Source organism: Rhinoderma darwinii, chromosome 1 (assembly GCF_050947455.1).
Source record: "Rhinoderma darwinii isolate aRhiDar2 chromosome 1, aRhiDar2.hap1, whole genome shotgun sequence".
Taxonomy (NCBI): domain Eukaryota; kingdom Metazoa; phylum Chordata; class Amphibia; order Anura; family Rhinodermatidae; genus Rhinoderma; species Rhinoderma darwinii.
This window is the reverse complement of record NC_134687.1, coordinates 276613841-276634229: the sequence shown is the minus strand read 5'-3', so window position 1 is coordinate 276634229 and position 20389 is coordinate 276613841. Positions and strand designations below refer to the sequence as shown.

The 20389-nt window shown below is 41.7% G+C and overlaps 1 protein-coding gene across 1 annotated transcript in view; it reads left to right on the top strand.

Annotated features, from left to right (window-relative positions):
- Window positions 1-20389, top strand: part of PTPRS (protein tyrosine phosphatase receptor type S) — a 523802-nt gene that overhangs the window by 325161 nt on the left and 178252 nt on the right. The window contains exon 21 of the mRNA XM_075864303.1: window positions 12195-12355. Coding sequence (XP_075720418.1) covers window positions 12195-12355 — 161 coding nt within the window. The remainder of the gene's footprint in view (window positions 1-12194; window positions 12356-20389) is intronic.

Here is a 20389-nt window from a genome sequence, read left to right as displayed (position 1 = left end):
AAAACACAAGCCCCAGAAGCAAAGAAGCACCTAGTGCATTTTGAGGCCTCTTTTTTATTAGAACATAATTTAGGCAGCATGCCAGGTTTGAAGAGGTGTTGAGGTGCCAAAACAGTAGGAATCCCCCAATAGTGACCCCATTTTGGAAACTACACCCCTCAAGGAACTCATTTATGGTTGTTGTTAACATTTTTACCACACAGTTTTTTCACAGAACTTATTTGAATTGGGCTGTGAAATTAAAAAAAAATCATTTTTTCCAATAAGATGTAATTTGTGATCAAAATTTCCCATTTTCACAGGGAACAAAAAACCGCATTTTGTTGCCAAATTTGTCCTGAGTGCGGCAATACCCCATTTGTGGTGATAAACTGCCGTTTGGGCCCATGTGAGGGCTCAGAAGGAAAGGAGCGCTATGTGTTTGTTGGAGTCCAGATTTTGCTGGATTGGTTTTCGGGTGCCATGTCGCATTTGCAGAGCCCCAGAGGTATCAAAGCAATGGAAACCCACCAGAAGTGACCCCATTTTGGAAACTACACCCTTCAAACAATTCATGGGTAATGTGACTATTTAGACCCCATAGTTTCTTCACAGAACTTATTTGAATTGGGCTGGGAATTTTAAAAAAAATAATTTTTTCCAATAATGTGTAGTTTTAGCTCAAAATTTCTTATTTTCACGAGAAATAAAATACTCCATTTTGTTGCCCAATTTGTCCTGAGTGCAGCAATACCCCATTTGTGGTGGTAAACTGCCGTTTGGACCCATGGGAGGGCTCAGAAGGAAAGGACCACCATTTGGCCTACTGGGGATTTTTTGGTGCGTAGTCATGTATGCAGAAGCCCCTGAGGTACCAGTACAGTTGAAACCCCCAAGAAGTGACCCCGTTTTAAAAACTACACCCTTGAGGCATTCTTCTAGAGGTGTAGTGAGCATTTTGACCGGAGACATACACCCCATAAACTGAAATGTGGGTTCTCACGGGTACGTCAATACCCTCAATTTGGCTGTTATCAGCTGCCTGGGCACGCAGCAGGGCTCAGAAGGGAAAGATGAGGGGGGATAAGCTGTGCGGAGTGCATCAGGGTAAGTAAAACTGGGGTAGATTAAAAATCAAGGGATCTATGATAAATTTTGAAGCACTCTTTCATACGGAGCCTTAGTTTTGTCGGGACACGTGTCACATTGATATATTGTGTCCTTCCTTATCCCCCTATTATAGCAGACTTTGTACCTCTTTTGACTTTTTTTCCTTTCTTGCCAGTTTGGGGAACATCTCCTGGAAAGTGTTGCCCTGGTACGATGCGTGTGGCCCTGCTTCCAGAAGTACTGAGTGCCCCCCCTTCTTGGTCCCTAAACATTTTTTTCTTGATAACCACCTCTTGAAATTCCAGGAAAGTTCCCGTCTGGCCTGTACATCGATGTAGCACGTACGCGTTGTACAATGCCATCTGTATGATGTGCCCGGCCAGCTCCTTATACCACACCGCATGGCGCTGTAGGGCTTTAGGACTTGATCTGACAAGTCCAACCCTCCCATGTACCTATTGTAGTCCAGGATGCAGTCTGGTTTGGGGGTCTCTGTACTGGTACCTCGTACAGGTACATGGGTACTGGTGTGACATCTCTCTTGTCCTTGTACTTGACACACAATATGTTGCTGCTAGAATGTGCCCTGCTCTCACCCCTTCTGAGTGTTTGCCCTGCAGTCTCTTAGGGAGGCCTCTCAGGTTTCTTCTATCACTGCCGCATGCCGCAGTACTTCTGGAAGCGAGGCAGTTGAAGAGTGGGACGCTGGTATAAAAATTATCCAGGTAGAGGTGGTAACCCTGGTCCAGCAGTGGGTGCACCAAATCCCACACAATTTTTGCATTAACTCCCAGTAAGGGGGGGCATTCTGGGGGCTGAATACTGGTGTCCTTTCCTTCATATATCCTACATTTGTAGGTATAGCCTGATGCACTCTCACACAGCTTATACATCTTCACGCCATACCTTGCCCTCTTACCCGGCAGGTACTGGCGTAATTGAATCTTCCCTTTAAAATCTACCAAGGAATCATCAATAGAAATACAATTCTCGGGGGTGTATGCTTGGGATAACCGGGCACTGAAACTGTCTAATAGGGGTCTCCATTTATACAAATGGTCAAAACTGGGGTCATCTCAAGGTGGGCACTGCTCATTATCAGTATAATGTAAGAAGCGAAGTATTGCCTAATTTTATTTTTATTTTTTTTAGGTTCCAGTTCAGTTCTGAAGTTGCTTTAAGGGGCCTATATATTAGAAATCCCTATGAAAAACCCCATTTTAGAAACTAGACCCCTCAAAGTATTCACAACAGCATTTAGAAAGTTTATGAACCCTTTAGGTGTTTCACGGGAATTTAGAGCAAAGTAGAGGTGAAATTGCCATTTTTTTTTTGTCAGGAAAAACCTTTTTATACCATAATTTTTTATAACACAAAAGGTTTTACCATAGAAACGCAACTCAATACTTATTGCCCAGATTCTGCAGTTTTGAGAAATATCCCACATGTGGCCCTAGTGCGGTAATGGACTGAAGCAGCGGCCTCCGAAGCAAAGGAGCACCTAGTGGATTTTGAGGCCTCTTTTTTATTAGGCACCATGTCCGGTTTGAAGAGGTCTTGTGGTGCCAAAACAGTGGAAACCCCCCAAAAGTGACCCCATTTTGGAAACTAGACCCCTTGGGGAATTCATTGCAGTTTTCATGGGGTGCATGCAACTTTTTGATCAGTTTTTATTCTATTTTTAAGTTGCGCGGTGACTAAAAAACAGCAATTCTACTATTGTTTTTTTATTCTAATTTTTTTACAGCGTTCACCGTGCGCTATAAATGACATATTCACTTTATTCTGCGGGGCGATACGATTACAGCGATACCATATGTTTATAGTTTTTTTATGTACCGTTTTTAGGTACATGCGACTTTTTGATCTCTTTTTATTCCATTTTTTGGGAGGTGAAGTGACCAAACCATTGTGATTCTGGTACGGTTTATTATTATTTTCTTTTACGGCGTTCACCACGCGGGATAAATAACTAAATAATTTTGTCGTTCAGGCCGTTACGGACGCGGCGATACCAATTATGTATAGTTTATTTGTTTGTTTATATATTTTTATTAATAATAAAGGACTGATAAGGGAAAAGGGGGGATTTTTACTTTTATTACTTTTAAATCTTTTATTTTCTTATTTTTACACCTTTTTAGGGGACTTGAGGGCAGGAGGCCCTGATCGCTATTCTAATACACTGCACTACATGCGTAGTGCAGTGTATTAGAGCTGTCAGCTACTCACTGACACTTCGTCAGGACCCACTAGGCTTCCGTCGATGGCATGGCCGGACGCCATTGTTTGGTGTCCGGTTGCCATAGTCAACCATCGCCAGCCGCTATCGTGTAGCAGGCTGGCGATTGTAGCTTAACCCCTAAAAATCCGTGGTCGCTATTGAACACGGCTTTTCAGGGGTTAATCAGCGGGGACACAGCGATCGGTCCCCGCTGTAGGAGCTGCGGCAGCCGCTGAACGAGACAGCAGCTGTCACAGCTGCTGTATGTGTCGGGAGGACGGCCGAAATGGCCGTTACTCCCGTGACGTACTATTCGGTCATGGAGCGCGAACGCTATGGTTACCATGACCTAATAGTACGTCCAGGAGCGGGAAGGGGTTAAGGGGTTCCTGGCCGTTAGAGCAGCGTGTCCGCTGTAAAACACAGCTGACACCTGCAGTGTATGGAGCCCGCTCCATACATCGTTCCCCCCCACTCCATGATGTGCCAGCATGTAATTTGTCGGGAAGGGGTTAAGTAATGAAGTGGTCAGGGGGCCCGGCGATGCCGGGTCCCTTGACTGTGGACTGTAAGACACAGGGACTTTTAGTAAGATTTATTCTTTCTAAAAACTGCATCTTATAGTCCGATAAATACGGTACTTAGCTGCTCAGATGACCAGATGAATTAAGACCTAATTCACACAAGCGTGTTCGGTCCGTGATATACGGTCCGTGTGTCGGCCGCATTTCCCGGACCGAACACACTGCAGTGAGCCTGGCTCCTAGCATGATAGTCATCTATGACGCTAGGTGTCACTGCCTCTCTGCGAGACAGCTGTCCCGCACTGTAATCATGTTTTCAGTACGTGACCAGAGTTCAACGGAGAGGCAGTTTTATGCGCATATTATTATATATACACTACCGTTCAAAAGTTTGGGGTCACCCAGACAATTTTGTGTTTTCCATGAAAACTCACACTTATATTTATCAAATGAGTTGCAAAATGACTAGAAAATATAATGAAGACATTGACAAGGTTAGAAATAATGATTTTTATTTGAAATAATAATTTTCTCCTTCAAACTTTGCTTTTGTCAAAGAATGCTGCATTTGCAGCAATTACAGCATTGCAGACCTTTGGCATTCTAGCTGTTAATTTGCTGCGGTAATCGGGAGAAATTTCACCCCATGCTTCCAGAAGCCCCTCCCACGAGTTGGATTGGCTTGATGGGCACTTCTTGCGTACCATACGGTCAAGCTGCTCCCACAACAGCTCTATGGGGTTGAGATCTTGTGACTGCGCTGGCTACTCCATTACAGATAGAATACCAGCTGCCTGCTACTTCCCTAAATAGTTCTTTCATAATTTGGAGGTGTGCTTTGGGTGATTGTCCTGTTGTAGGATGAAATTGGCTCCAATCAAGCGCTGTCCACAGGGTATGGCATGGCGTTGCAAAATGGAGTGATAGCCTTCCTTATTCAAAATCCCTTTTACCTTGTACAAATCTCCCACTTTACCAGCACCAAAGCAACCCCAGACCATCACATTACCTCCACCATGCTTGACAGATGGCGTCAGGCACTCTTCCAGCATCTTTTCAGTTGTTCTGCGTCTCACAAATGTTCTTCTGTGTGATCCAAACACCTCAAACTTCGATTCGTCTGTCCATAACACATTTTTCCAATCTTCCTCTGTCCAATGTCTGTGTGCTTTTGCCCATATTAATCTTTTCCTTTTATTAGCCAGTCTCCGATATGGCTTTTTCTTTGCCACTCTGCCCTGATGGCCAGCATCCCGGAGTCGCCTCTTCACTGTAGACGTTGACACTGGCGTTTTGCGGGTACTATTTAATGAAGCTGCCAGTTGAGGACCTGTGAGGCGTCTATTTCTCAAACTAGAGAATCTAATGTACTTGTCTTGTTGCTTAGTTGTGCAGCAGGGCCTCCCACTTCTCTTTCTACTCTGGTTAGAGCCTGTGTGTGCTGTCCTCTGAAGGGAGTAGTACACACCATTGTAGGAAATCTTCAGTTTCTTGGCAATTTCTCGCATGGAATATCCTTAGAGGCTCTGTCACCAGATTTTGCAACCCCTATCTGCTATTGCAGCAGATCGGCGCTGCAATGTAGATTACAGTAACGTTTTTATTTTTTAAAAACGAGCATTTTTGGCCAAGTTATGACCATTTTTGTATTTATGTAAATGAGGCTTGCAAAAGTCCAAGTGGGCGTGTTTAAAGTAAAAGTCCAAGTGGGCGTGTATTATGTGCGTACATCGGGGCGTTTTTACTACTTTTACTAGCTGGGCGTTCTGACGAGAAGTATCATCCACTTCTCTTCAAAACGCCCAGCTTCTGGCAGTGCAGACACAGCCGTGTTCTCGAGAGGTTCTATATGAAGCAGAGGTCAATAGTAATAGCAGGAACAGCAGGACCAGGAAACAAGAGAGAATCACAGGCAAAGGACAAGCAGCAAATGAAGGTATAAATAGACCGAGGGCGAGGCCAGGCTGTGATAGGTTCTCCCACTCCTCAGCCTACCAGCCTGAGTGGTAGCAGATCGAGTCACTCTATCAGACCTAGGAACAGATGAAGACTTATTAACCACGGGCATCGACACAGAAGCTGTGTCTGGCAGATCCTTTACAGTACCCCCCCTTTTATGAGGGGCCACTGGACCCTTCCTAAGTGGACCTGGCTTATTGCGGAACCGAAGATGGAACCTCCTGAGCAATACCCCAGCGTGACCATCCCGGGCGGGTACCCAAGTCCTCTCAGGCCCGTATCCTCTCCAATGGACCAGGTACTGGAGGGAGCCTTGGACCATCCTGCTGTCCACAATCTTGGCCACCTCGAATTCTACCCCTTCAGGGGTGAGAACAGGAACCGGAGGTTTCCTCGAGGTAGCCAAGGACGGGGAGCAGCGTTTCAGGAGGGGGGCATGAAACACGTCGTGTATTTGAAAAGACGGGGGTAACTCTAGCCGGAAGAAGACAGGGTTAAGGACCTCAATGACCTTGTACGGCCCTATATACCGGGGAGCACATTTTTTGGACGGAACTTTAAGGCGCAAATTTCTTGAAGACAGCCACACCAGATCCCCGACCACAAACAAGGGGTTAGCATAACGTCTTCTATCTGCCTGAGTCTTTTGTATGCTCTGGGACGCCTCTAGCTTCTTCTGAACCTGGGCACAGACTGTGCACAGTTCCCGATGAACGACATCTAACTCGGGATTGTTGGAACCACCAGGTGAAACGGAGGAGAACCCTGGATTAAACCCAAAATTACAGAAAAAGGGGGAGACCCCTGACGAGTTACTGACCCGGTTATTAAGGGAAAATTCGGCAAGGGGAATGAAGGAGACCCAATCATATTGACAGTCAGAGATAAAACACCTTAAATATTGTTGTAGAGACTGATTAGTCCTCTCAGTTTGACCATTAGTTTCAGGATGGAAGGCCGAGGAGAAGGACAGATCAATCTCCAACTTTTTACAGAAAGCTCTCCAAAACAATGAAACAAATTGTACCCCTCTGTCAGAAACAATATTGACAGGAACCCCATGGAGACGCAGGATGTGTTTGACAAGCAAGGTAGCTAACGTCTTGGCATTGGGTAGTTTCTTGAGGGGCACAAAGTGGCACATCTTACTGAAGCGGTCTACTACAACCCACACCACCGACTTGCCTTGAGAGGGAGGCAGATCGGTGATAAAAATCCATGGAGATATGGGTCCAAGGTCTCTGGGGAATGGGCAAAGAACATAGTAAGCCCGCTGGTCGGGACCTGGGAGTCTTGGACCTAGCACAAATTTCACAAGCGGCGACGTAGGCCTTAACGTCTTTAGGCATCCCAGGCCACCAATAGTTTCTGGCAATGAGGTGCTTGGTACCCAGGATGCCTGGATGGCCAGATAGTACAGAGTCATGATTTTCCCTGAGTACCCTTAGCCGGAATTGCAGGGGAACAAACAGCTTGTTCTCAGGAAGGTTCCCGGGAGCTGAACCTTGATCAGCCACAATTTCGGAGACTAAGTCAGAATCAACAGAGGATATGATTATACCTGGGGGCAAAACACAAGCAGGATCTTCCTCAGAAGGAGGGCTGGCAATGAAGCTACGCGACAGTGCATCAGCTTTAATATTTTTAGACCCAGCCCTATAGGTGACCACAAAGTTGAATCTAGTAAAAAAACACCTATCGAGCTTGTCTCGGGTTTAGCCTATGGGAAGATTCTAGGAAAACCAGATTCTTGCGGCCGGTAAGGACTGGTGCCTAGCCCCCTCCAAGAAGTTGCGCCACTCTTCAAATGCCCATTTATTGGCTAAGTGTTCGCGGTTGCCCACGTCATAGTTACTCTCAGTAGGCGACAACTTCCTGGAGAAGTAGGCACAGGAACGGAGATGGGTGAGGGACCTGGTACACTGGGACAAGACAGCACCCACTCCCACCTCGGAGGCGTCAACCTCCACGATGAATGGCTCCATTTGGTTAGGCTGAATCAGCACTGGGGCAGAGATAAAGCACTTCTTTAGGATCTCAAAGGCCTGGACCGCCTCCAGAGGCCAATGGAGGAAATCAGCACCTTTGCGAGTAAGATCCGTAAGAGGCTTAGCGATGACCGAGAAGTTAGCAATAAATCTCCTGTAATAATTAGCAAACCCCGGGAAGCACTGTAACGCTTTCAGGGAGGCAGGTTGGACCCATTCAGCCACAGCCTGAACCTTGGCAGGGTCCATGCGGAATTTATTAGGAGTGAGGATTTGACCCAAAAATGGTATCTCCTGCACCCCAAACACACATTTTTCTGATTTAGCAAAGAGTTTGTTTTCCCGAAAGGCCTGGAGCACCTTCCTGACATGCTCAATGTGGGAGGACCAGTCATTTTGAAAACAAGTATGTAATCAAGGTACACTACAAGAAATAGCCCCAGGTAGTCTTTTAAAATCTAGTTTATAAAATTGTGGAAGACCGCGGGAGCATTACACAACCCAAAGGGCATGACGAGGTATTCGAAATGACCTTCGGGCGTGTTAAACGCAGCCTTCCACTCATCCTCTTCTCTGATTCGGATAAGTTATAAGCCCCCCGAAGATCATACTTAGAGAACCATTGAGCCCCCTGGACCTGATTGAAGAGATCAGGAATCAGAGAAAGGGGATACTGGTTCCTTACAGTGACCTTATTCAAGTTTCGGTAATCGATGCACAGCCTAAGACCACCATCCTTCTTCCCTATGAAGAAGAAGCCAGCACCTACCGGAGAAGTAGAGGAGCGAATGTAAACCTTGGCTAGGCTTTCCTGAATATATTGGGACAAGAGAGATTAAATATCCTACCCTTAGGGAGCTTAGCTCCTGGTACCAAATCGATTGCGCAATCGTATTCTCTATGAGGAGGTAACACTTCGGAGGCCTTTTTAGAAAAAAAATCTGCGAAGTCCTGAATAAACTTAGGTAGAGTGTTCACCTCCTCAGGGAGAGGAATAAAATTAACAGAAAAACAGGACGTCATGCATTCATTACCCCATTTAGTAAGATCCCCAGTATTCCAGTTAAACGTGGGATTATGCATCTGCAACCAGGGAAGGCCTAAAACCAAATCGGACGATAATCCCTGCATCACCAGTACAGAGCACTGCTCCAAATGAATGGAGCCAACAATGAGTTCAAAAACAGGGGTATGCTGCGTAAAATAACCATTAGCAAGAGGAGTGGAGTCGATACCCACTACCGAGACAGGTTTAGGCAAATAAATCAATGGCATAGCTAGAGACATAGCAAATTCCACAGACTTAATATTAGCAGAAGGCCCTGAATCCACGAAGGCACTGCCGGTGGCAGACCTACCCTCAAAAGAGACCTGAAAGGGAAGCAAGATCTTATTAGGTTTCATATTTACGGGAAATACCTGTGCGCCCAAGCGACCTCCCCGATGGTCACTTAGGCGCGGAAGTTTTCCGGCTGCTTATTCTTACGCCAAGGACAGTTGTTCACTTGATGCTTGTCATACCCACAGTAGAAGCAGAGACCATTCTTCCTGCGGAGCTCTCTACGTTGTTGGGGAGACACGGAAGAACGAAGCAACGGAACCTCGGGAGCCATCATGCAGGAGCCAGAGGAGAAGGCACAAAAACGTTCAAGTTGTCGTTCCCTGAGACGTCGGTCAAGTCGTACCGCTAAAGCCATAACCTGATCTAGAGAGTCAGGAGAGGGATAGCTAACTAATAGGTCTTTCAGGGCGTTCGACAGACCCAATCTAAACTGGCACCTCAAGGCAGGGTCATTCCACCGAGAAGCTACACACCACTTCCTAAAGTCAGAACAGTACTCCTCAACGGGTCTCTTACCCTGACGTAAGGTCACCAGCTGACTCTCGGCAAAGGCAGTCTTGTCAGTCTCGTAATAGATGAGCCCGAGAGCAGAAGAAAAAAGGTCAACAGAGGAAAGTTCAGGGGCGTCAGTGCCCTATCTCCTACATAAGGAGATCGGCGCTGTAATGTAGGTGACAGTAATGCTTTTTATTTTAAAAAACGATCTTTTTTCACAACGTTAGGAGCGATTTTGGTTTATGCTAATGAGCTTTCTTAATGCCCAAGTGGGCGTACTTTTACTTTCGACCAAGTGGGCGTTGTACAGAGGAGTGTATGACGCTAACCTATCAGCATCATGCACTCCTTATATAGGAGATAGGGCACTTATAATGTGGTGACAGTCTTTTTTAAGGGAACTTGTTAACCACTATATGCTGCAATCCCAGAATGGTCTGTCACTTGTGTAAGGGCACATTCAGACGTAGCGGAATTGCTGTTGAATTCCGCTGTGGACAGTCCGCAGTGGAATTCTGCAGCAGCCATTTTTTACATTTTTTCTATACATTTTTAGGAAACTTAGTTCAGACATTGCAGAAAATAACTGTTTGGAAATTAGGCTGCAGTGCAGAATTTTCCCTCCGCAGCATGCTCATTACGTTGCGTAGAAGAAGCGGAATTTCACTGCGGATTTCAGCCTTTGCAATGCAAAAACTGAAATCTGTGGCAAGTCCGCTGTGATATCCGCAACATCTGAATTACCTGTCAAATATGCAAATGTTGGTGCAGATTCGTTGTGTAATTGCCCCGAATCTGCACCAACATTTGGAGTGTAAAAATTTTGCCACCTCTGAACATGGCCTTAGGGGTATGTTCATACGCTTAACTAAAAACGGATGATAATAAGGAGCTGTTTTCAAGGGAAAAAAAGCTCCTGATTTTCAGCCGTTTTTTAATCAAACTAGCGTTTTTCGCTACGTTTTTTAAGGCCGTTTATGGAAACGTTTTTCTATAAAGTCAATGAAAAAACACTCCAAAAACGGCTCAAGAAGTGACATGCACTTCTTTTTACGGGGTGTCTTTTTATGCGCCGTTTTTTGAAAAAGAGGCTTAAAAAACCGCCCATCGGAACAGAACACAGTATTTTCTGTTGAGATCAATGGGCAGATTTTTGTAGGCGTTCTTCTTCCTATTTTTTCAGCCATCTCTCGGGACATTTACGGCCCGAAAAATGGCTGAAAATAGGCTGTGTGAACATACCCTTAATGTTCTGTTTTTTTGAGAACATACATTTCAAATGTTGCAGCGTGATGCAAGCGCTGTGAGGAATGAGTCCTGGGTATTCATGAGCAGCCGCTTCCCCGACCAGCCGTTGATGCACAGTAATAGGGAGAAAACTGTCAATCAGCGGTTGCTGGGCGAGGGAAGTGGCAGCTCATGAATACCTTGAACTCCTCACGCAGTGCTTGCAATGCTCTGCAATGTTAGAAATGTGAGTGCTCAAAAAAACACAGCAAATTCGCATTTTTCTCGAGCATACAGAAGTAAGTCACTTTTCTACATGCACAGCACCAAAACGCTCTGGTTACTTTATTCTTCTTCAGCTGACTACTTTGTCTTTATCCCTCCCATTCTTTTGACTTCTACGTGTCATGAGTCACAGCTGGTAGTAAAGGGTACTCTACTGGCCCTTTTCCATTCATCTCGCTGTTTTACTGTTCTTGTCCTTGAATCAGACGATGAAGGCTTTTAAAACAGGACAACCTAATTCTGTTATCAGAACAATTGTTAATATAAGACGGTTTTCATTTCATATTCGAAGATCCGATCTGGTGTATGTCTTCTTTAATTAAAAGTAACAATCAAACCCGGCAGAAAGGAGAGGGGAAACATACCCTAACACTTCTTTAGGGAATGATTTTTTTCCGCGAAGTGCTGTAGTCTGTTCTTACTTTTGATTAAAAAATAAAAACATACAGGAGAGTGGATATCCTGGATGTGGTGGGAAACCAACCTTAAAGAGGGTCTGCCATTAGGTCATATAAGTTGAACTAGTTAGCTGACTGGTCCAGCACTGGTTTTTTTCCTGGACCTCCCTGTTTCAGAGATATGGCCCACTGTTGAGTTGGTTTCCTATATACTAATTTACTGTAGTTAGCTAACAGGGTGGAGCTAACTTCCTTGCCTTTGATGCTGACCAGTCAGCACGAGGTAGCTTGAGGGTAGCTCACGCCCTATTGGCTAACTACAGGAAATTAGCATAGAGGGAGCCAACACAACAGTGGGCCATATCTCGAACAGAGGGGGTTCAGGGAAGGAAACAAAAAACAGCGCTGGAATCATGGAGACTTCACTATTCAGGTCAGTAAACCAGTTCAACTTATATGACCTTAGAGACAGGTCCTCTTTAAAAACATGTATCACAAGCAACATTTTAACAGATTTTTTGTTTTTTTTACACAGGGCCAGTAAAATTTATGAATCTGTATATATCTTTATAAACTGTGTTTTTGGATGTTTTAAACTGCCACAGTATGGAAGGGAGTTGATTAAAATACAGTTTTGTAAATGTGGATGTTTTTCTTCTGTAGAAAATGTTTGCTGCAAGCCCATATTCTGAACCCATTTATTTAGAAGATGCAGATCCCCAGCCAATAATTGATGGAGAAGAAGGATTGATATGGGTTATTGGACCAGTCTTAGCTGTTGTTTTTATCATATGTATTGTCATCGCTATTCTTCTCTACAAAAAGTAAGTTCCAAATGCTGGTTTTTAAATATTAATCATATTCGTTAAATTAGTAAATGTGTACTCGATTAATACATACAATACACTCACAAAATATTATATTTGTTCTTATTCGTTCTTTCTTTGTCATCCAAAGGGCAGCACAAAATGGGGTTTTCTTGCCACACCCAGGTTGATAACTAGGCAATGAAGTAGTAAAGGAAGCAAACGAATAATGAAAATGCATAATTAAATAGCTGAATTGCCACTCAATAGGAACACATAGCACAATAAAAGATCCTTTTCTACTATACGTAAAAATAATTGGAGGGTAATTGTGCTGCCTTTGAACACAAGGAAAATAAAATTTCAGATAAGAAAAAATTTACTGGTATGTTAAAGGGAAGGTGTCATGATTTTTTATTTTTTTTATTATTATATTGCTTTTAATAATATATAAACAAAAATGTTATTTATTAGTGTTGTCACGTTCTAAGGGTATGTTCACACGCAAATGCAAAATATGTCTGAAATTACGGAGCTGTTCCAATCTCAGAGAAGCGTATGCCGTCTGTCTGGGAACGGCGCATGCACCGCTCCCACACAGACCAAAACGAAGCTCGTTCGCAGAGCAAAATCCGGCGCCATTTTCATTTGGATCGGAATATGTTCAGGCGCAAGGAATAGGAGCTTAGACCAGCGGAGGTGGCGGCGGCAGGTAATTTATGTTAGTGTATGTGATGTGTGTATTATGTTAGTGTATGTATTATGTTCGTGTGATACTGTCTGCTGAGCCCTGTATCTAATCCTCCTACACTGTGCAGTCGCTCAGAAAATGGCGGCACACAGTGTAGGAGGTTTGAAGATTCAAACCCTTCCTTCTCCTGGCACTAGCCAGAAGAAGGGAGAGGGGATTGTGTGAGGACACTAGAGTAGAGTGTGTCCACACCAAATATGCAGCATAAATCAATGAGGTTGCTTTACCACAGTGACCAGGCTGCTATTTTGGGAACTGCTCCCTTTAGTGCCCAGCACATGGAAATGTTATAAATTAGAATCTAATTTATAATATTTCCTGACTTGTGAAAAAAATACTACTTGTTTAACTGAAAAAAAATATATAATAATTTCTAGCGACACATTCCCTTTAAACTTTGAAACTTTTCATTTGCAACAATAATCAGTTTCTTTCAATCTTTACTTTAACCCCTTGACGCACCATGATGTGCCGGTACGTCATGGTGCAGGGGGAGAAGTATGGAGCGCAATCACGTGCTGAGCCCCCTCCATGTGCTGCGGGTGTCAGCTGTGTGTTACAGCTGACACCCTGCACTAACTGCAAGGAACAGACGATCTGACGATTGCTGGTTCAAGTCCCCTAGGGGACTAGTAAAAAGTAAGAAAAAAAAAAAAACCTTTTCCCATTTTTTTTCTAAAGTAATGTAAGAAATAACCAGAATTGTTATTGCTGCGTTCGTAAAAGTCCAAACTATTACAATATAGCATTATTTAACTCGCGCGGTGAATGCCGTAAAAAAAATATATATAAACCGCCAGAATCACTGTTTTTTGGTAAACTTAGCGGTAACATTTTTTTTAATAAAAAGTGCTGAAAAATTCATATATACCAAAAAAAAAAAACGCTCGTGCCGCAAAAAATACGCCCTCACACCACTCAATTGACAAAAAATAAAAAAGTTATGGCTTTCAGAATAGAGCAACACAATTTTATTTTTATTTTTTAATATTTTTTTTCTTTATAAAAGGAGTAAAACAAAAAACAATATAAATTTAGTATCGCCTTAATCGTATTGACTAGCAGAATTAAGTTAATTTGTCATTTTAACTGCACACTGAAAGACGTAAAAACAAAACCCTAAAGAAAATCGAGTAATCGCAGTTATTTCCAATTCCACCCCACATAGAATTTTTTTTTTAGTTACCCAATACATTATATGGTACTTTAACTCTTTCAGGACCTGACTAATTTTATTTTTAATGCTTTTGTTTTTTTCTCCCCGCCTTCAAAATGTCATAACTTTATTTGTATTTTTTCGTTGACACATCCATATGAGGGCTTAATTTTTACGGGACAAGTTGCACTTTCTGATTGGACTATTTAATATTATGTGCGATGTACTGGGAAGATGGAAAAAAATTCAGAATGGGGTGGAATTGGAAAAAAACAGCAGTTGTGCCATTTTCTTATGGGTTTCATTTTTACGGTGTTCACTGTACAGTGAAAATTACACATTACCTTTATTCTGCGGGTACAATCCTGGTGATACCAAATTTATATTGTTTTTGTTAAGTTTTAGTACCTTTAAAAAAAGTTTGAAAAAAACAAACATTTTTGCATCGCCATATTGTGATACCCGTAACTTTTTTTTAAATATTTCTGATTATAGAGCTGTGTAAGGCGTCTTTTTGTACAGGGAGAGATGTCGTTTTTGTTGATACCATTTTGGAGAACGTCTGTCATTTTGATCACTTTGTATTACATTTTGGGGGGGGGGGGTGCTGAAGTGGCAAAAAACTGTGATTATGCCAGTTTGATCTTTTTCCCTCTACGGCGTTCACTGTATTGGATTAATATTTTTAGAGGTTGGGCATTTTCGGACACGGTGATACTTAATGTGTTTATTTTTGTTTATTTATTTTTATATGTGATCTAGGGAAACGGGGCTGATTTGCATTTTTATCACTTTAATATTTTTTTTTATCATTTTTAAAAACTTTTACATTTTTTTTAGCCTTTTAAGGGGGCTTTGACTTGCGATCGTTAGATCGCTTATCCCATAGACTGGAAATTTAAAGTATTGTAGTCTATGGCACAAGCAGTACATTGCTTTTGAGACCTGCCACAGGCATAGCTCAATAGCAATATTGCTAAAGCTCGCCTGAGAGCAGTCATAAAGCTCCCAGCTGCCATGGAAACACACTGGCACCCGCGATCTCGCCATGCAGGAGTCGGTCACCGGCCCCAATATAAGATTGAAAGTAAAAAAAAAACTCAAATTCCAGTGATCCCATCTGATCACGGCATCTAAGATGGTAAATGCTTGCAATCAGAGATCAGAACCGGCGGCCATTTTAAAATAACCCTTTCCCAACATAGGCAGATTAGCGACTGGAAAGTGTTAAATGGTGCCAATACAAACTACAACTTCTCCAGCACAAAAAAACAAGCTTTCACACCACTCCATTGACCGAAAAATAAAAAAATTATGGCTCATGGAAGGCGGGGAGTGAAAAACTGAAATCAAAAAATGGTTTGGACTTCAAGTGGTTAAAAGCTACATAAACAATCTTGAAGTCCAAATATATATATATATATTTATATATATATATATATGTATATATATTTATGTATATATATATATTTATATATGTGTGTGTGTGTGTGTGTGTGTGTGTGTGTGTGTGTGTATATGTATGTATATTTATATATATATATATATATATATATATATATATATATATATATATATATATATATATATATATATATATATATATATACATCTTCCTTAGCCGCCGGCAGAATGGCGCTGGCTCAGGAACTGAGCCGGCATCATCAGCAGTGAATGTCAGCTGTATGTTACAGCTGACATCCACCTGTAACGGCAGGAACTGGAGCTAGCTCAGATCCCTGCCATTAACCCCTTCGATGCAGCGATCGAAAGCGATCGCTGCATCTTAGCGGTTGCTAGCAGATGGCTAGCACTGACAGGCAACCAGGTCTGGCGACTGCCGCTATGGCAACAGGAGACCCAGTGGCCTCCTGCTCTGTCATTACGGAAGCCGATTAGGCCCCGCCGGGAGACTAAGCCTAATCGGCTTGCTGTCAGTGAATAACTGACAGATCTAAAACATAGCACTACGTAGGTAGTGCAATGTATTAGAAAAAAAAAGTCAGAGTTGGACCTTCAAGTCCCCTAGTGAAAAAAAGTGTAGAAAAAAAGTGTAAAAAAAACAAAACTTGAAAACATAATAAAAGTTTCAAGTAATAAAACACAATCGCCCTGTTCCCTTTTCAAGTTCTTTATTATTTATTTATATTATTTCTTTATATTATTTATTGCACGCAGTGAACAGCGTAAAAAACTATACCAGAATTTCCGTTTTTTGGTCACTTTGCCCTACAAATATTGGAATAAAAAGTGATCAAAAAGTCGCACGTTTTCAAAAATGGTACCTATAAAAACTATAGCTCGTCTCGCAAAAAAACAAGCCCTCCTACAGATCATTAGACGAAAAAGTTAAAAAGTTATGGTTCTCACAACTTGGCGACAGAAAAAATACATTCTTCAATAAAATGTAATTTTATTGTGCAAAACGTTGTAAAATATATTCGGAATTGGACTGACCCGCAGAATAAAGTTAACATGTCATTTATAACGCAGGGTGAACGCTGTATAAAATAAAAAACTATGCCAGAATTACGAGTTTTTGGGTTACCTGGCCTCCCAAAAAATAGGATAAAAAGTGATCAAAAAATCGCATGTACCCCAAAATGGTACCAATAATAACTACAGCTCATCCCGCAAAAAAATTTTTCTCATACCACTTTGTCTATGAAAAAATAAAACTAGATAAGGTTCCAATAAGTCATGAAAGAATAATATGCAGTTGTGCAGGTCCGAGGGGAACATTTCTTCTGTTTCAAGAGGCGATTTATCAAGGCCCTAAAATTAGAGAACCAGGAAGGGTAGGGCCAAAAACATATCCGCTGCAATTGATGGTGCCTGTATTATACCAGGACAACGCTTTCCTAGCAAAATTCCCCAAACTGCAAAGGTGCAGAGTGTGGACCAAAAAGGGAATAAGAAATGACATTTATCAGTGCGAAATTGGCCTGTGCAGAAAGGATTGCTTCACAGCGTAACACACATCTATGGATCATTCTATTGTTTTTTTACCCCATTAGTTTACCACCTGACTATGCGCCCCGATATACTCTGCCCAGCTTACATATGCCACCACATTATAAACGGAAACACCAGCAATACTCAAACAAAACTACTACCAAGCAAAATCCACCCTCCAAACGCTAAATGGTGCTCCCTCCGCTCTGAACCCTACAGTGTACCCAAACATCAGTTTACTTCCTCATATATGGCATCGCCATACCCGGAAGAACCCTTTTAACAATTTTTGGGATGGGTGTCTCCAGTGGCACATGCTGGGCACAACATATTTGCCACTGAAATGGCATATGTAGTGAAAAATATACATTTTTAATTTGCACCATCCGCAGCGCATTCATTTATGGAAAAGACCTGTGGGGTGAAAATGCTCCCTACACCCCTTAACCCCTTCAGGACCCAGCCTGTTTTGGCCTTCAGGACCCAGCCGATTTTTTTCAAATCTGACGTGTTACTTTATGTGGTAATAACGTTGGAATGCTTTTACCTATCCAAGCGATTCTGAGATTGTTTTCTCGTGACATGTTGTACTTTTGGTATTTATTTCTGAAAAACACCACAATTTAGAAAAAAATAGCAAAAATTTGCATTTTTCTAAATTTAAACGTATCTGCTTGTAAAACAGATAGTAATACCACACAAAATAGTTACTAGTTAACATTTCCCATATGTCTACTTTATGTTTGCATCGTTTTTTGAACGTCCTTTTATTTTTCTAGGACGTTACAAGGCTTAGAACTTTAGCAGCAATTTCTCATATTTTAAAGAAAATTTCAAAAGGCTATTTTTTCAGGGACCTGTTCAGGTGGCTTTGAGGGCCTTATATATTAGAAAATCCCCAGAAGTCACCCCATTTTGAAAACTGCACCCCTCAAGGTATTCGAATCAGCATTCACAAAGTGTTTTAACCCTTTAGGCGTTTCACAGGAATTAAAGCAAAGTAGAGGTGAAATTTACAAATGTTATTTTTTTTGCAGAAATTTATTTCTAATAAATTTTTTTTTGTAACACAGAAGGTTTTACCAGAGAAATGTAACTTATTATTTATTGCCCAGATTCTGCAGTTTTTAGAAATAGCCCACATGTGGCCCTAGTGTGATAATGGACTGAAGCACCGGCCTCAGAAGCAAAGGAGCACCTAGTGGATTTTGGGCCTCCTTTTTTTTAGAATATATTTTAGGCACCTTGTCAGGTTTGAAGAGGTCTTGGGGTGCCAAAACAGTGGAAACACCCCAAAAGTTACCCCATTTTGGAAACTACACCCCTCAAGGAATTTATCTAGGTGTATAGTTAGCATTTTGACCGCACAGGTTTTTCGCTAAATTTATTAGAATTAGTCTGTAAAAATGAAAATCTACTTTTTTCTGAAAAAACATAGAAATTTTTAATATTTACAAGAAATAATAAAGAAAATGCACCCCAACATATGTAAAGCAATGTCTCCCGATTACGGTAATATCCCATATGTGGTAATAAACTTCTGATTGGACCCACAGCAAGGCTCAGAAGGGAAGGAGTGCCATTTGGATTTTGGAGCACGGATTTTGGTGGATTGGTTTTCGGTTCCATGTCGCGTTTGCAACCCCCTGGAGGGACCAAAACAGGGGAAACCCTCCAAAAGTGACCCCATTTTGGAAACTACACCTATCAAGGAATTTTTCTAAGGGTATAGTTAGCATTTTGACCACACAGGTTTTTCACTAAATATATTGGAATTAGTCTGTAAAAATTAAAATCTACTTTTTTTCTGAAAAAACATAGAAATTTTTTATAATTACGAGGAATAATGAAGAAAATCACCCCAACATTTGTAAAGCAATGTCTCCTATTTACAGCAATATCCCATATGTGGTAATAAACTGCTGATTGGACCCACAGCAGGGCTCAGAAGGGAAGGAGTGCCATTTGGATTTTGGAGCACGGATTTTGCTGGATTGGTTTTCGGTGCCATGTCGCGTTTGCAACGCCCTGGAGAGACCAAAACAGGAGAAACCCCCCAAAAGTGACCCCATTTTGGAAACTACACCTCTCAAGGAATTTATCTAGGGGTATAGTTAGCATTTTGACCACACAGGTTTTTTGCAGAATTTAGTGGAATTAGGCAGTGAAAATGAAAATCAACTTTTTTTCTGAAAAAGCATAGAAATTTTAAATTTTTACAAGGAATAAAGGAAAAAAGAACCACAACATTTGTAAAGCATTTTCTCCTGATTACGGCAATACCCCATATGTGGTAATAAACTGCTGATTGGACCCACGGCAGCGCTCAGAAGGGAAGTAGCGCCATTTGGATTTTGGAGGACAGATTTTGATGGATTGTTTTTCGGTGCCATGCCGCCTTTGCAACGCTCTGGAGAGACCAAAATAGTGGAAGCCCCCCAAGTTACCCCATTTTGGAAACACCCCTCAAGGAATTTTTCTAGGGTTATAGTGAGAATATAGACTCCACGGGTCTTAGGCAGAATTTATTCGAATTAGGCGGAGAAAATTAATATCACAATTTTTTTCCACTAAAATGTTGAATTTTCTCATTTTCACAAGGGATAAAGGAGAAATAAACAACCAATTTTTATAAAGCAATTTCTCCCGAGTACGGAAATACCGCACATGGGGTCATGCATTTTTTTCATTAGAAATGAATTAACCCTTTCAGGACTGATCCATTTTTTGCTTTCTTATTTTCGTTTTTCACTACCCGCCTTCCAAGAGCCATAACTTTTTTCTTTTTCCGTCAGTAGAGTGATGTGACGGCTTATTTATTGCGGGAGGAATTGTAGTTTCTAGTGATACCATTTAAAGTGAAATAAAAAGTACTGGGAAACTGAAAAAAAATAGGAAATTATAGTAATATAGGAAAAAAATCTGATTCCATTTTTTGGGGTTTTAGTTTTTACAGCTTTCGCCGTGCGGTGAAAACGACAGCGATTTTGACGGTTTAAATTATTTAAGTTTTTTACAGTGTTCACCGTGCGAGTTAAATAATGGTATATTGTAATAGTTCGGCCTTTTACGGACGTAGCGATATCAATTCTGTTTATTTTTTTACATTACTTTTGAAGAAAAATGGGAAAAGGTTTTTTTTGTAACTTTTTTTTCTTTCTCACTACTAATAACTTGAATTCTTCTACAC